General features: G+C 44.0%; 2 protein-coding genes across 5 annotated transcripts; one reads left to right on the top strand and one right to left on the bottom strand.

Annotated features, from left to right (window-relative positions):
* The first annotated feature begins 333 nt into the window (after positions 1-333).
* Positions 334-3,391, top strand: LOC115102804 (zinc finger protein 473 homolog). The gene is made up of 2 exons (XM_029623111.2): positions 334-613; positions 1,701-3,391. The coding sequence occupies exons 1-2, from the start codon at positions 334-336 to the stop codon at positions 2,639-2,641; spliced, it is 1,221 nt and encodes a 406-aa protein (XP_029478971.1). The 3' UTR covers positions 2,642-3,391.
* A 126-nt stretch (positions 3,392-3,517) lies between these two features.
* Positions 3,518-15,427, bottom strand: LOC115102801 (nectin-4-like). Of its 4 annotated transcripts, none has more exons than XM_029623105.2 (11): positions 15,133-15,427; positions 14,312-14,509; positions 14,017-14,184; positions 13,528-13,806; positions 13,321-13,438; positions 5,735-5,886; positions 5,317-5,482; positions 5,148-5,223; positions 4,961-5,023; positions 4,662-4,874; positions 3,518-4,579 (listed from the first exon to the last, which is right to left on the bottom strand). In XM_029623105.2, exons 1-11 carry the CDS (start codon positions 15,194-15,196, stop codon positions 4,229-4,231), a joined length of 1,848 nt encoding a protein of 615 aa, XP_029478965.2. In that variant the 5' UTR covers positions 15,197-15,427; the 3' UTR covers positions 3,518-4,228. The 4 variants fall into 4 exon arrangements, with proteins under 4 accessions (XP_029478965.2, XP_029478967.2, XP_029478966.2 ...); XM_029623107.2 differs by having other exon boundaries at positions 3,518-4,528; XM_029623106.2 differs by having other exon boundaries at positions 14,312-14,506.
* Positions 15,428-15,466: the final 39 nt, after the last annotated feature.

The raw sequence follows: 15,466 nt of genomic DNA, 5'->3' as shown, positions 1-15,466 counted from the left end.
TCTGTTTATGTCCTCTACGGACACCGTAGGACTCTTTAATGATCATATGACCACGCGCTTCTCCCATCCTTTGTTGTCGCGGAAGTAAAGACCCATTCAGTGGCAGCTAGCAAAAGTGGTTAACAGTTAACTCAGGCAGTTTACCTTCCCAAAAAGTATACTTAACTGGGTGTGTCTCCCATAGACACCAATGCACTAGCAGCTGGGTCTGACTTCCATGGAAACAGGGGAAAAAACAGCGAGTCGCTTCCTCTTCCGTCTCTGGTAGTTTGCTATTGTATTGTCTTTTCCGACTGAACATTATCTTTAGAAACATAACACTAGTCAGATAAAATGCTGTTCCAGGAGAATATAACCAATTGTGTTACCTTTCAGACCAAAATAACCTCGGTTATGGATGTGTTAGGCAAAGCTGCGGTGGCAGAAATAAGTAAAATGTTCGATGATGGTTTTACTGTTTTACGCTTGGAAATGTGTCGAAGAGAAAATGAAATCGAAGCGTTAAAAAGAAAATTATTGTTTGTGGAGAACGAACGGCAAAGGACGACGTCCAAAGCGCGAGAAGCAGGCTGTTCTTCAACATACTCTTTGTCTTCCAGCAGAACAGAGCAGGGTGAGCCAGCTCGTGTTTACTATACTCATAGCAATATAACACATGGATTTTATTTCTAAGACTGTACTAGATAGCTGTGTTTAGAATGAACCAGTACATGGGCTTGAGGAGACGATACATATGACGAGCACTCTGACGCCCAGGATCCTTCAATTTAAAGACCCATTAACCAGCTATATAAACGTTATAATGTAAAAAAAAACACGTTTGGTAGTCAGCAAATTATGGAGTTATGCAGAGCAACTACAGCCATTACTGCCCTTACGCACGGTATGTACTCCCAAAAAAGGTAAATAAAACCATTTATTTTATTTTTTTACCGCATGCGCCAAAACCACCTCCAATAAAACCACTCATTACTACTGTCTCGCATGCTGATCCACCAGCATTACAATATTCCATAGATTTTATTGGAAATACTTACCGTGCGTAACGGCAGTAATAATGAGTTGCTCTGCGAAATTCCATATTTTGGTGAGTACAGAACCTATTTTGACGTAACGTTCACAGAGCTGGTTAATGGGACTTTTGCCTCGTTCTATTACAAGTCGGAAAAAGAAAACTCTGAAATTTCCGACATGTTAACTGTTGTAGCGATACAAGTGCCGCGTTCAACGAATTAGCAATTCGGAAATGTTCGCGTTTCCTACTTCCGATTAGAATGTGAACGCGGCATTTGAATTGAAGGATCCTGGGCGTCAGAGGAAAGGTCGTTATATTTAAGCTTATCCCCAAGCCAAGGTACTGGTTCAGGTATGCCGTGTTCACATGCTAGCCGGAACTAGGAAACTCGGAAATTTCCAACTTGATGCGTTACTACTACCAGTTAGCAAGGTGGACATTTCCGACTTTCCTAGCCCAGACTAGCACTTGAAAGGTGCATTTGACCTATCTGAAATGTGTTGCTGTCCATCTCAACTAAAGGGTCAATTCTTCAAAAAGATAGTATTAACAATATGACTGACATTTATGCCTAGTTAGTGTAGATAATTGATTTCAGTTGTTGACCTTGTTCAATTGCTCAGTGCTCTCTGAACTTTTACATTGTTTTTGACATTTACTGACAGTTCATTTAAACCTTTCCTAGGGTCTGATAAGGATGCTGGTGAAAGGACTTCATATGAGCAGACCACGAGAAACAAAGTGTTCACACCTAAAGATGACCAACGGGATCAAAATAGACCACAGCCACCTAAAGAATCAGTAGTGGGGCTTAATGAACAGTACAGGTCTGGCCAGCGAGAGGAGAAGGGTAGTGGACTAGAATTAGTGGTGAAGACCGAGCAAGAGGAGGAGTATGACGTTATTTCACTACATACATCAGGAAGTGAACATGGCACAGAGAGATCAGATCATCAGGAAACTGAGTTTGCCATGGATGACCGAGAGAGTCAGCTGTGGGCGTCTGTATCAGAGATCAACTGTGACTCTGAGGGTCCAGATTGCTCATATGGTACAGAACAATATACACAGGATCTAAATACAGACATACAGCTTATTCAAAGTGCAGTGCAGGGTCTGGATAGCGATCCATCATCAGAGATGGGGTACATAAACAGACTAATGAAAGAAGAGATGCGAGCACAGTCGGTTTGGAATGACCGAAGTAGGACCTCTACAGATTTGGTTCAGGCACAACCAGGTCAGCACAGAGAGCAAACTATGCACCCAGAGAGAAGGGAGGATGGAACTACTACCAGAGTGCCATCAGACAAACAAACGCGAGCCAATGAGAGTGGAGCATATTCCAACGTTTGGCTAAACAATGTATTCTCGTTTGCCCCAAATGGTTTCAACTCCTCAAAAGTTGCCCCACAGGGAACCCCAGCAGGAGAGAAGCGGTTTGTTTGTACCTACTGTGGAAAGAGCTTTGACTGGGTCAGCCACTTGGAGATGCATCAACGGATTCATACAGGAGAGAAACCGTACAACTGTGTGACATGTGGGAGGTGTTTTGCTCAGCAGAGTAATCTCCGCACACACCAGCGAGTACACCGGGGCCTCCGAGCAAAGCCAACAGTCTACTGATGGTTATCACCATGACTAGACAATTAAGAACATTCTAGAGAAACCAGCTGGGGCCCGCCCCACACATTATGAAACAACCTCATTAACCACGTTTCCATCCCGTTTTTATGCGAGGAAAGTCATACCATATTAAAACAAAATCACGGCTGTGATGTTTCAGTGCAATTTCATAAATTCTGACAGATAATTTGTTTGTTCTACCTTTTTGTGTCTGTAAAATGTATTATGTGAGAAATGACAGTGGAAACACCTTTATGCGCAAATATTAATATGATAACCATATCAAAGTAAACTTGGAGTCACAATTATATTGTGGGTGGTCCTCCCATACGACTTGGGAAACCATGGTTTATTAGGCTACAGATTAAGTTATGAACTTCACAGCCCAATAGGCAAAAACTAGTTGCATCATTGTTTCCATGTTATTTCAACAACAAAAATATAATCTGATGACGTTGAATCAACCTGGAAAACTGATTGGATTTGCCAAAAGTCATAACTGTAAGGAAATTGTCTTTTTCATCCAACTTTTAACCTAAATCTAATGACATGGTGACATTTCACAGTAGTTGACATCAACCAAATGTAAATATAAGCTAGACGTTGAAATTGTCTATGCCCAGTGGGAAGGTGATGAAAGTGCACAGTGATCTTGATGCTCCATTCCAATAAGTATCGAGGGGTCTTATTCTGGTGACATGATCAACGCTTGACTGCCGTGCTTGACAAATAAAAATATTCATAATCTCATCATGTAGACTACCCTACCCGTACTGTATGTGAGCTGTTGGCTATAGTGCACATGCCACGACCAGAGTAGGCATATTTGCTATATAACGCAACTGTTTTTGTGACCAAACTATCGGTAGTTGAAAATGTGATGGAAAAGCATTGAACTTTATTCAGTACATGAAAACAAGTCAGTTTGGGGTAAACACTGGTTGGAAATACAAATATTTTATGGGGATTCTAGAATATTCACATGAAACTCTGTCGCCAATTGGATGGAAACCTAGCTATTGACAAATGTTTTCTAATGACTGAGAACAGAGTTTATGACAAGACAGTCAAGACACTTGCAGAAAGCAGCAGTGTTACTTTTGTCTTTCTATTCTGTAAAGTGAGAGCAGTGCGACCCTACCACAACTGTTACACTAGTGGTGCTAATATACTGTAGGGAGGGATCACAGCCTCCTGCTTGTAACCTTTTAAAAGGAACAATGCTATCAAGAGCCGGATCGCCATCGTCTTTTTAAAACTATGCCAGAGACTAACAATTCTGGAGAAAAAAACAACAGTGGACATGCTTTTACGAATAAACATGAGAATTCTCTCAAACAGCCCTTTTGATTTTTTAAAAATAGAAAGAAACATGAAAATAACATTAATGCACAAGGGTATGGTATATTTAGTATATCAGAACTATAAGGTTAGCTAAAATGACAGCACAAGCACAACTGATAAGTGCTTAGACAATACTAGGTTTACAGTTGACAAAGTGATGCTGCAATTTAACAGGCCTCCGTGACCATTGAGTTAGGGTGGGGCAGAGGGCAGTTCCTTTTTCAACAAACTCCTTTCACCCGTCTAGATCTTCTGTCCTCTGGGTTGTAGGAGGATGGCGTTGGAGTGTGGTTTGGGCCGCAGGAACCCGTTGCTGTAGTGGAAGTGGTTGGAGAGTGCCTCTGAGATCTGGTATGAACTGGTGTCAAAGTCAGCCTCGTCAACCTCCAGCACATCCTGTCTGTCGCTCCAGTCTTCCCCTTCCGTCATGACTTCCCTCTGGCCACCCAGGTTGCTGAGCATTGAGGGGATGTCTGTGGGCCCCACACTGCCATCATGATCCTGGGGCTTCATGGGGACAAGGGAGGAAGGAAGGCCAGAGTCCTGAGAAATAGAGAGCCACATATTGTGTGGCATTGAGAGAAACAGATAGGCCTTTCAGTTATTACAGAGTAAACTTAGTCTGCATTTTCAAACTTTCACGTATCCTCTTCCTCTCTCGGACACAAATACACACCAGGGACATATTGCTGCTCTTTAGGTACGATTCCACCCTTCGTCTGCGCTCTTCCCTTTCTCCCTCCATCTCAGCCCCCCTCATACTCTCTCTGCACTCGCGCCAGCTAGATTGGTGCAGGATGGGGCGGCCTAGGTAGTCCAAATCACCCTCTCGAACCGTCCCCCACTTCCCACCGAGGGTGGATTGACTGCCTTTGTAGATGGGATGGTCCTAACAAGAGGGATCACAATAATCCACAGATTAAACACCAATGAATAAATCAGTATGATATTGTTGAAGCTTTTGTGAACTCTCACCTCAAGGGACATTAGGCTTTTTTTCATTCCACTGTCTAGTCTGAGTAGTGTACAGTCTTCATTCTGTGGGTGGGGTGAAAAGTAGAGAAAGACAAAAATGATTGCTGGCAGACTCATTCACAAGATGACGATAACTAATAACTGAAAATAAGAGCAAACAAGTGTTCGAATTTCAAGTACTCTTCACCTGTCCTCTGGGGTCTGTGCTGACAGAGTTGAGTCTCCTGGAGGAGGCCTGTCTGGAGAGAGTGTTGATTTCTAACCTGTGAAAGAGAGCATTTCAGAAACAGGGGGATTTGAGTATTTAAGGATAGGGAAGGGGGGGGGGATTCAAAGTATTATGGAAATCAACTCACATCCTTTTGCTAAGCGCCATCTCTAATTTGCTGTTTTTGCGTCTGTGGTACTGGTTGACTAAAATGATGACGATGATCATGACGATGACCAACACCCCAGCAGCCACACCTATAATGATCATCACTAGAGTGTCAAAGATCACTTCCTGCACACTCCGAGATGTCTCTGAGTGAGGGAGTGGAAAGGAAAGAGGGAATGCACACAAAATTGTAAACACAAAAAACCAAAGGTAACGATTGCAGTGCCATGTATATAGGATGCAGTTTTTTCCCCAATTTTTGTGAGATCTGTATTATTATTATCACAAGGGGGCAGCAATGTTACAAATATTAACAATCCGGTGGTGTGACCAGTGTCATGTTTTTCTGTTCAGATCTCCCCAAAATACGGGAATAACTTGTGTCTATTTCCCCTTACCTGTAACTGTGATGTTACATTCTACTTTCCTTGTCCCAACGCCGTTGTTCACCACACATTCATAAACTCCAGTGTCATTCTGTCTCAGGGCTCGGCCAAACAGAAGCCTTGCTCCATCCACAGTCAGGCCATCTGGCAGAGCCTTACCATCCCTGCAGATGGAGACAAATGTACACACACACAGGGGATTAAAGAATAGCAGAAAACAGGAATGCCCACATTAATACTAATCCTCTCAACAATGTACTCATGTAACCTGGGGCAGAGGGTAGCATAGTGGTTAGGTCATTGGGCTAGTAGCCGAAAGGTTGCTAGATCAAATCCCTGAGCTGACAAGGTAAAAATTTGTCGCTCTGCCCCTGAACAAGGCAGTTAACCCACTGTTCCTATACTGTCATTGTAAATAAGAATGTCCTTAACTCACATGCCTATTTAAATAAAAAATAAAAACATACTCATCATGACTCATGGAATAGCAGACTCACTGCATGAAACAATGGCTATGTCCATGAAGGCAGACACCGTGGGTACCCTTAACAAAAAAAGATTGCAGCTATTCTGCAATTACTGTCTACAATATTCAACTGCAGTTTCAAAACTCCAATTCTTTGTAAGGGCAGGGTTTCTCAATTTAACAGTTTTAACACAAATCATGAAAAAACAAACATTAAAAGCCTTTTGTTCAACTAGACACTACCAGATGTAATGCTCTGACAAGAATGTCAGGTAAGCCACAGTAGTAGCCTGTAATTAAATCAAAACAATAGGTCAGTGTGTGTTGGTTAGGTGTTTTAGTCAGTGTTGTACTCGAGACCACATATTGAGTGTCTCAGTCCACACACCACATATTGAGTCTCAGTGTCGGATACATTTGTACTCGATCTTGACTAGGTCTCGGACAGTGAGGACTCTCATTTCTTCCGGAGACCTGGTTTTGGCTTGGAGTAGCTCACAGAAGAATGACATCAGTAGCGTAGGGAAAGACGTTTCAACTTATGATATTGACCAGTAAATGCCAACTAAGGCAAGAATGGGTATGCAAACAAGGAATTGAACAGGTTTAGTCCAAAGCGTTGGTTAGTAGGCTATTTGTGATGCGCAATTGTCATCATGAACTGTTTGCATCAGGGGTGTATGCATGGATGGGCCTGGTTGGACACAGGCCTGGTTGGACACAGGCCCACCCACTGGGGAGCCAGGCCCTGACAGGCCCACCCAATCAAACTGATGTGGTTTAAGCATTTTTGTGGACTTAGATCATCACATTTTTGTCCTTCTTTTAAAAAAGTGTGATTTTGAGAGTGTAAATTTGAAAAATCTATAGGAAAACTAATGTTTTTTAAACATAGGAAAACAGAATGTTTCACACAGGGGTGTCTTTACTTTGCTGGGCGGGCCATTTGGGAACTTTTTTGACAAAATTAGACTACACCACCTCCTTCAGTCACCACTACACCACTGCATAGGACCGATGGAAAGACAGCAGTCACACACAGCATGATGTTTGGGATAAGCAGTCCATAAACTCAGACATAATAAGCCAGTAGGTCCCAATCAGAATACAAAATCACAACCATTAAGCATTTCCCAATGGAAACGTACAACTATTACTTCCCATTGCAAAGAAATTCACGTTTAGCACACAAAGTAACCGGTGACCTTAAGTTTACAGTGGAACTGACAGCGTTTTAACTACTTTAACTACAGACAATCATAATCAGTAAAACATACAACGTTCCCAGGTGTTGCTACAAAATCAACTTTATAAGAGGTTTTAAAAATAGGTTATATTTGACTCAACGTTCCATGATGTACACTAAGGCATTGTTGGCAGAATAGATGGACGCAGTTCAATGCATGATGAATATAATTCACCAATACTTCTTTGTCATCTAAAAAATATTGCTATCAGGTTGTAAATTACAGCTGGCCTGGTACATTGTTTGCTGCCACCATTCGGGATGCACCATTTCAGTTTCAATGACTCAATATTCTGGACAAAAACTGAGAAATGTAACTAAGGATGGGAATGTCAAGACAATCAAACTAGGAGGAGCAATGATCACAAGTCAGTCATAATGTGGCTAATAGGCTAGTGTATCTATTTATGTATCAAGCTAAAAGCCCGGAGCCTAACGTTAGCTAGATAGCGGGTGAGTGACTTTTCCCCCTCATATTGTTGTTCGGTGGCTATACACAGCTAAAGGTGTCATTTGGTTAGCTAGCAAGAACTTGAATGACTATTATACAGTTAGCATATCTCTTTCGTTCACAAATTTACTCTGGCTATCTACTCCGATGTCAGAGCACTCTCGTCTAAGTGTGCCAGAGCACAAAACAAAGGATGAATTTACGAACTTTCAACACCTCCTGAATTTGACCGGTGTCAGTAAATGTAGGCAAAAAAAAGTTATAATTAGTCAAGAACGCTCTAGATAACATGTAACCAGCCTAACCAACTCTTCTTTAGCGAGTAAAATGGTCATTTGTTCTCTCATTTGTGTCTGGAAGTAGCAAGCTAGCCAACTTTACCCATTTAGCTTGGGTGCTTTGTTGGGACAAGCACGTATTGGCAGGCAAGCTGCAGAAGGACGACGAGGCTACAATTTCCAATCGTTTATCAGTGCAATTTTGACGGTCAACTAGCTGAAAAAGTTTGACAGGGTTTTTAATGTTCCTTCATTAGATTCTAGCTCATCTTGCTCTTGTTAGCATTAGTTGTTGATGTGCATAACAGAGAGAGAGCCTACCATTTCATGGTTGTTTGATCAATAGGACTATAAAGTTCCCACATGTAAGAGGACTCGTGGAGTTCACATTTTTGCAGAAATCCTTTCAGGTGTATTTTGTGGCGAATGCAATCTAATGATCTAAAGTCGCGCTGTTGCGACTGCCTGTAAACACACAGTCCAGTTTACATTTACATTTACATTTAAGTCATTTAGCAGACGCTCTTATCCAGAGCGACTTACAAATTGGTGCGTTCACCTTAAGACATCCAGTGGAACAGCCACTTTACAATAGTGCATCTAAATATTTTAAGGGGGGGGTGAGAAGGATGACTTTATCCTATCCTAGGTATTCCTGAAAGAGGTGGGGTTTCAGGTGTCTCCGGAAGGTGGTGATTGACTCCGCTGTCCTGGCGTCGTGAGGGAGTTTGTTCCACCATTGGGGGGCCAGAGCAGCGAACAGTTTTGACTGGGCTGCGCAGGAACTGTACTTCCTCAGTGGTAGGGAGGCGAGCAGGCCAGAGGTGGATGAACGCAGTGCCCTTGTTTGGGTGTAGGGCCTGATCAGAGCCTGGAGGTACTGAGGTGCCGTTCCCCTCACAGCTCCGTAGGCAAGCACCATGGTCTTGTAGCGGATGCGAGCTTCAACTGGAAGCCAGTGGAGAGAGCGGAGGAGCGGGGTGACGTGAGAGAACTTGGGAAGGTTGAACACCAGACGGGCTGCGGCGTTCTGGATGAGTTGTAGGGGTTTAATGGCACAGGCAGGGAGCCCAGCCAACAGCGAGTTGCAGTAATCCAGACGGGAGATGACAAGTGCCTGGATTAGGACCTGCGCTGCTTCCTGTGTGAGGCAGGGTCGTACTCTGCGGATGTTGTAGAGCATGAACCTACAAGAACGGGCCACCGCCTTGATGTTAGTTGAGAACGACAGGGTGTTGTCCAGGATCACGCCAAGGTTCTTAGCGCTCTGGGAGGAGGACACAATGGAGTTGTCAACCGTGATGGCGAGATCATGGAATGGGCAGTCCTTCCCGGGAGGAAGAGCAGCTCCGTCTTGCCGAGGTTCAGCTTGAGGTGGTGATCTGTCATCCACACTGATATGTCTGCCAGACATGCAGAGATGCGATTCGCCACCTGGTCATCAGAAGGGGAAAGGAGAAGATTAATTGTGTGTCGTCTGCATAGCAATGATAGGAGAGACCATGTGAGGTTATGACAGAGCCAAGTGACTTGGTGTATAGCGAGAATAGGAGAGGGCCTAGAACAGAGCCCTGGGGGACGCCAGTGGTGAGAGCGCGTGGTGAGGAGACAGATTCTCGCCACGCCACCTGGTAGGAGCGACCTGTCAGGTAGGACGCAATCCAAGCGTGGGCCGCGCCGGAGATGCCCAACTCGGAGAGGGTGGAGAGGAGGATCTGATGGTTCACAGTATCGAAGGCAGCCGATAGGTCTAGAAGGATGAGAGCAGAGGAGAGAGAGTTAGCTTTAGCAGTGCGGAGGGCCTCCGTGATACAGAGAAGAGCAGTCTCAGTTGAATGACTAGTCTTGAAACCTGACTGATTTGGATCAAGAAGGTCATTCTGAGAGAGATAGCGGGAGAGCTGGCCAAGGACGGCACGTTCAAGAGTTTTGGAGAGAAAAGAAAGAAGGGATACTGGTCTGTAGTTGTTGACATCGGAGGGATCGAGTGTAGGTTTTTTCAGAAGGGGTGCAACTCTCGCTCTCTTGAAGACAGAAGGGACGTAGCCAGCGGTCAGGGATGAGTTGATGAGCGAGGTGAGGTAAGGAGAAGGTCTCCGGAAATGGTCTGGAGAAGAGAGGAGGGAATAGGGTCAAGCGGGCAGGTTGTTGGGCGGCCGGCCGTCACAAGACGCGAGATTTCATCTGGAGAGAGAGGGAGAAAGAGGTCAGAGCACAGGGTAGGGCAGTGTGAGCAGAACCAGCGGTGTCGTTTGACTTAGCAAACGAGGATCGGATGTCGTCGACCTTCTTTTCAAAATGGTTGACGAAGTCATCTGCAGAGAGGGAGGAGGAGGGGGAGGATTCAGGAGGGAGGAGAAGGTGGCAAAGAGCTTCCTAGGGTTAGAGGCAGATGCTTGGAATTTAGAGTGGTAGAAAGTGGCTTTAGCAGCAGAGACAGAAGAGGAAAATGTAGAGAGGAGGGAGTGAAAGGATGCCAGGTCCGCAGGGAGGCGAGTTTTCCTCCATTTCCGCTCGGCTGCCCGGAGCCCTGTTCTGTGAGCTCGCAATGAGTCGTCGAGCCACGGAGCAGGAGGGGAGGACCGAGCCGGCCTGGAGGATAGGGGACATAGAGAATCAAGGGATGCAGAAAGGGAGGAGAGGAGGGTTGAGGAGGCAGAATCAGGAGATAGGTTGGAGAAGGTTTGAGCAGAGGGAAGAGATGATAGGATGGAAGAGGAGAGAGTAGCGGGGGAGAGAGAGCGAAGATTGGGACGGCGCAATACCATCCGAGTAGGGGCAGTGTGGGAAGTGTTGGATGAGAGCAAGAGGGAAAAGGATACAAGGTAGTGGTCGGAGACTTGGAGGGGAGTTGCAGTGAGGTTAGTGGAAGAACAGCATCTAGTAAAGATGAGGTCGAGCGTATTGCCTGCCTTGTGAGTAGAGGGGGAAGGTGAGAGGGTGAGGTCAAAAGAGGAGAGGAGTGGAAAGAAGGAGGCAGAGAGGAATGAGTCAAAGGTAGACGTGGGGAGGTTAAAGTCGCCCATTTTCAGTTTCATTTCATTTGAACGCCAGTTCAAAGTGAATGATGGCAGGCCCGTGTGGTAAATGGTTTGTATAAAAGCCTACTGTAGCTCTGATTGGCTATAGAGCACCGGTCCTGGACAAGAGGCGTTTTTATTCAGTGTTATTTACTGCAGTGTCTTATTAATTGTCCAAACGCGTGGCCGCCTTCCCTCTCTATATTGCTATAGAATTTTCACAGATGCCTTAGTATACATAATTCCCAAACATTCTAAGAATGTATGAAAACGTGAAAATTACCATATCTAAGTGTCAGAAAATGTTTAAAAGTGTGATATTCTTCCTGGGTGTGTATATGAACAGATTTTAATAAAATGTCATGATGCTAAAATGCTGTCAGTTCCACTTTAAATGTAACAATGTTTCACACACAAGCTATTTTCAAAGAGATGACTAACATCAAAGTGCGCTGCAATAAACCCAGTTCCACTCACCAGATGATGAACATTTGAAACTTTACTTCTTGTTTAAAGTTATTCTTGAAAAGGGAGAAGCTAACAAATTAGCAACAACATCCTCTTTGATAACACCTGCTGCAGCCGCTACAAACTAGTTAGAGAAGGCATACGTTTTTTGTAAAAACGGTCCCTTCCATTAAGTCAAAATGTGATTGATTGGTTCCACTGTCACTCCACAAAATGTTGCCCTAATACAGTTGAATGGCAGATGTCTTTATCTACTGTTTATTCTTATGGCCTAGTCAATGGCTGATTTAGCTAGCTAGATTTATCTCCCAAGAGACCTGCAAAGAAAAATCCTGATTGGATCTTTTTTTTCTCTTCAGTGTTAACCCTTTCCAACACAAACTGAAGGGATTAGATCAGAACAATATTGAAAATAATAATATAATTATAATTATTTTATAAATCCTTAGCCCTTCTATGAAGGCGTAGAAGGCCAATTGTTCCCCACTGTTTGGGTTAGTAATAATTTGTAGTTTGGCTATATTTTCCCTCAGAATACATTTTTTTCACTATTCTGAATGTCTAAAGAATCTATATGTTGTTCTGAAATATGAACGCAGACATACTAGATATTTTTTACTCTTATTATGGTGGTGATTTGACAAATTACAATCATGGTCTTGAATTGGACTCGCATTTTTTCTTGTCCCCCTCCCAGTGTCAGTCTTGACTTGGACACGATTTGCTCCAGTCTTGGTCTTGAATCGGTCTCGCTTTAGGTGGTCTCGAACACACCACTGGTTTTAGATAAATGCATTTTAGTTGTATCATGTTGAACACAAAGGGAAACCAACCATTTGCATTCACTTGTAAAATCAGTTTAATTGCTGCTCCTATTGATCTGAATAGGAAATGCCGCTTGGCTTGGGATTTGAGCCTACTATGAAGTAGGAGGCCCCTGAATAAACTCAGATGTCCTAGGGACTATAATAGAGACAAGTATCTGACCCCCACCAGGAACTAGGTCCACTGAGAGGGCTCATGTTGCCCTAGTTTCACTGTACCTAGCCGGGTTACCATTTTACTGCTCACCCCAACAAGAAGCTTCTCACATTTCTGTTCTAACTCAGCCCAACCTTCTAACCAATCCTTCATAATGGAATCAACGCCAGAGATTACATCTGACATTGAATACACTTTTTTTGGAAAAGTATATCTCCTTCAATTATATCTAACTACTGCAGAAACAGATTCATGGATTTTTATCATACTGCAATAGTGAGTATTTAATTGGGTGTTCTGTCATTATTGTAATGCTTGCAGAAGAATCTTTAATTATGTGCAGACCCTGTGTTTTACTGTGTATTAGAGTGATATTTGATAAAGTGCTTAAGATGCGCCTCCAACTCTTCCCCCTCCCTCCTTGGCTCCCTTACTCATGCGAAAATGTCTCTCCCAATCGGTTTTCTTATTCTGTAACTGGACACAATGTCTTTTATTTATTCTTGAATGGAACAAGGAGAGAAAGGCACCCTCCTAATTGACATACTCTTCTTTGTGTGTGTGTGTATATTTTTCACGCCAGTATTTGTATAGTATATTTTATAATGCAGATTGTGTTACATTAGGCAAATAATACATAGACAGAAACAAAGACAGTCAGTCAGACATCCAGACAGACGGGTAATACCTGGTCCAGGTGAAGTTTTTTGGTTTGGGGTTTCCTCCAGACTCACAACGGAGTTCAGCTCCCTTCAGTCCCATGTACCAGTTGCCATCAAAGCCGGTGACAGATGCATCTGGGGGAACTATCAACACAAACAATGTCACTTTAATCCATCCTAGCGTGGCCATCTAGTTACCACCTGCCCATGGTGACAACTGAGGGTAAACTCACATTGCACCACCAGGCGGTTGCTGATCCTGCGGGGTTGTTCCAGAGCAGGGTGCCAGACCAGGCAGTCCAACCGCATGCCATTCATGCTCCTCAGGGGGTGCAGGGAGAAGTGAGTGGACATGACCCCGCCCTCGGAGCTGCGGTTCTGGGCCTGGCCAGGAAGGTCCGTGTCCCAGGTCAGGCGGGGTGCAGGGCGGGCCACGGAGCGGCAGGAGGCAGCCACGTGGAAGGACTGGCCCTCCTCCAGAACCACCGGGTCCAGAGAGGAGATTGGGAAGGCTGGGGGGAAGGGAGGTAGAGGGGCACGGTCAATCTGATGTATATTAGATTGCATTTTATACAGTTAAATAGAGTTTTTAAGTAAGGCTTTGGTTAGTCAGAACTGAGAGAGTTCCTTCGGTGGAAATGGCTATGATGATTATAACAATGAAAATAGCAACTTGGTTTACATTTAGGATGAAAAGGAAGATGGTTAAAGAAATGTCTTACTCCACACAGTGAGTGACAGCTTCCTCTCAAAGTTCCCATAGGGGAATGTGCTGATGTGACAGGTGTATTTCCCCTCATCAGACTCCTCCGTGGTCAGGATGAGCAGAGCAGAGTTCACCATGGAGCGACGGCTCTCAAACCTCACTCTCCCAGAGTACCGCCCAAACTCTGATACAAAAATGAGACACAGACAGATTTGTTTCTGGTAAACATCAGTCATTGTAGACAAATGCAAGAAAACAACATGATAGTGATTACGTGATGTGTGAGTTGGTGAGGGCATGGTGATACCAACCTGTGTGTCCCTCTGTGCGGTGGGCGGTGATGATATGTTCCTTGGTGCCATCAGGTAGCTCCTTGATCCAGCTGACCTGAACTATCTGCTCGTCCTCCTGAACCTGGTACTGACAGGGCAGCCGCGTCTCACCCTCCGTCAAGGACCGCAATGCAAAGGATGGAGGAGGCTCCACAAACCCACCCCTCACACACACTGCTTTATGAGAGAGAGAGAGGAGTGTGTGTGTTTGTGTGTGTTGGAGAAACAGGGTGAGATAATGGGTGTGAGAAAGAGTAATGCATAATCATAATAAACAAAAGCAAAAATGTTCCTTTAAAATGTCTGGGGGGGATAGACAGCCTGTAGTTAATGATTACACCTATTTTACAGACAGGGGAGAGTGGGAAACAGACAGATACACACAGGGACTCAGAGGTAGAGTATGTGCCACAAAGCTGTTTAACTTGCTTCTCCTGTTCATGACATTTTCCTTTACCACATCTCAGTTTGGCAGTCATGCTAAGGCCATTAATACACAAACACACTGAAAATAAGTGCACTTACCACAAAGCAAGCCTACATTAAACACAGGTATGGGCCTATACATGCTACAAAAATGTACTCATTACTAATCAATCAAAACAAAAGATGAAGGAAAATAGCCTGTGTTTTTTGTTTTCCAAAGAAGAATGTTACTCTACCAGATTTCTATGGTGAGTGTTGTTCACCACCACTCCCTTTCCGAATAGTGTCATGGTATGCAACAAAAATACACACTCAGATATAAAAGCTATATAAATACATATATTTGTTGTTGAAAACCCATTCCCAAATCTTACCAAATCCCCATAACACCAACCAGGCTGCCTCCCACTGGCCCTGGTCCCAGACAGGTAACTTCATCCCTCGATTCACCAGTTCCTCACAATATCAACGTTGAACTACAAGCTTCTTAATGTTATGAAATAATTCCTTTTCGTAATCTCATGACTGGAAATATGAGAGTAAACTGGTGCCACTTAAAAGTGCAATTGAAGTGTATTGAAGCAAAAAGATTCAGGTCCTAGCGCTGTTTACGGCAGAGGCAGGTAGACGGGCTGTGCGCCAAGTTGGCAGTGTGTCAGGTGTTCACCTCTTCGTTTATGCTTCACTAACCAGACTGTTCCCATGGTT

The sequence above is a fragment of the Oncorhynchus nerka genome, linkage group LG20 (genome assembly GCF_034236695.1).
Source record: "Oncorhynchus nerka isolate Pitt River linkage group LG20, Oner_Uvic_2.0, whole genome shotgun sequence".
Lineage (NCBI taxonomy): Eukaryota > Metazoa > Chordata > Actinopteri > Salmoniformes > Salmonidae > Oncorhynchus > Oncorhynchus nerka.
Note: the sequence above shows the minus strand (reverse complement) of the source record. Positions and strands in the feature narration are given on the sequence as shown.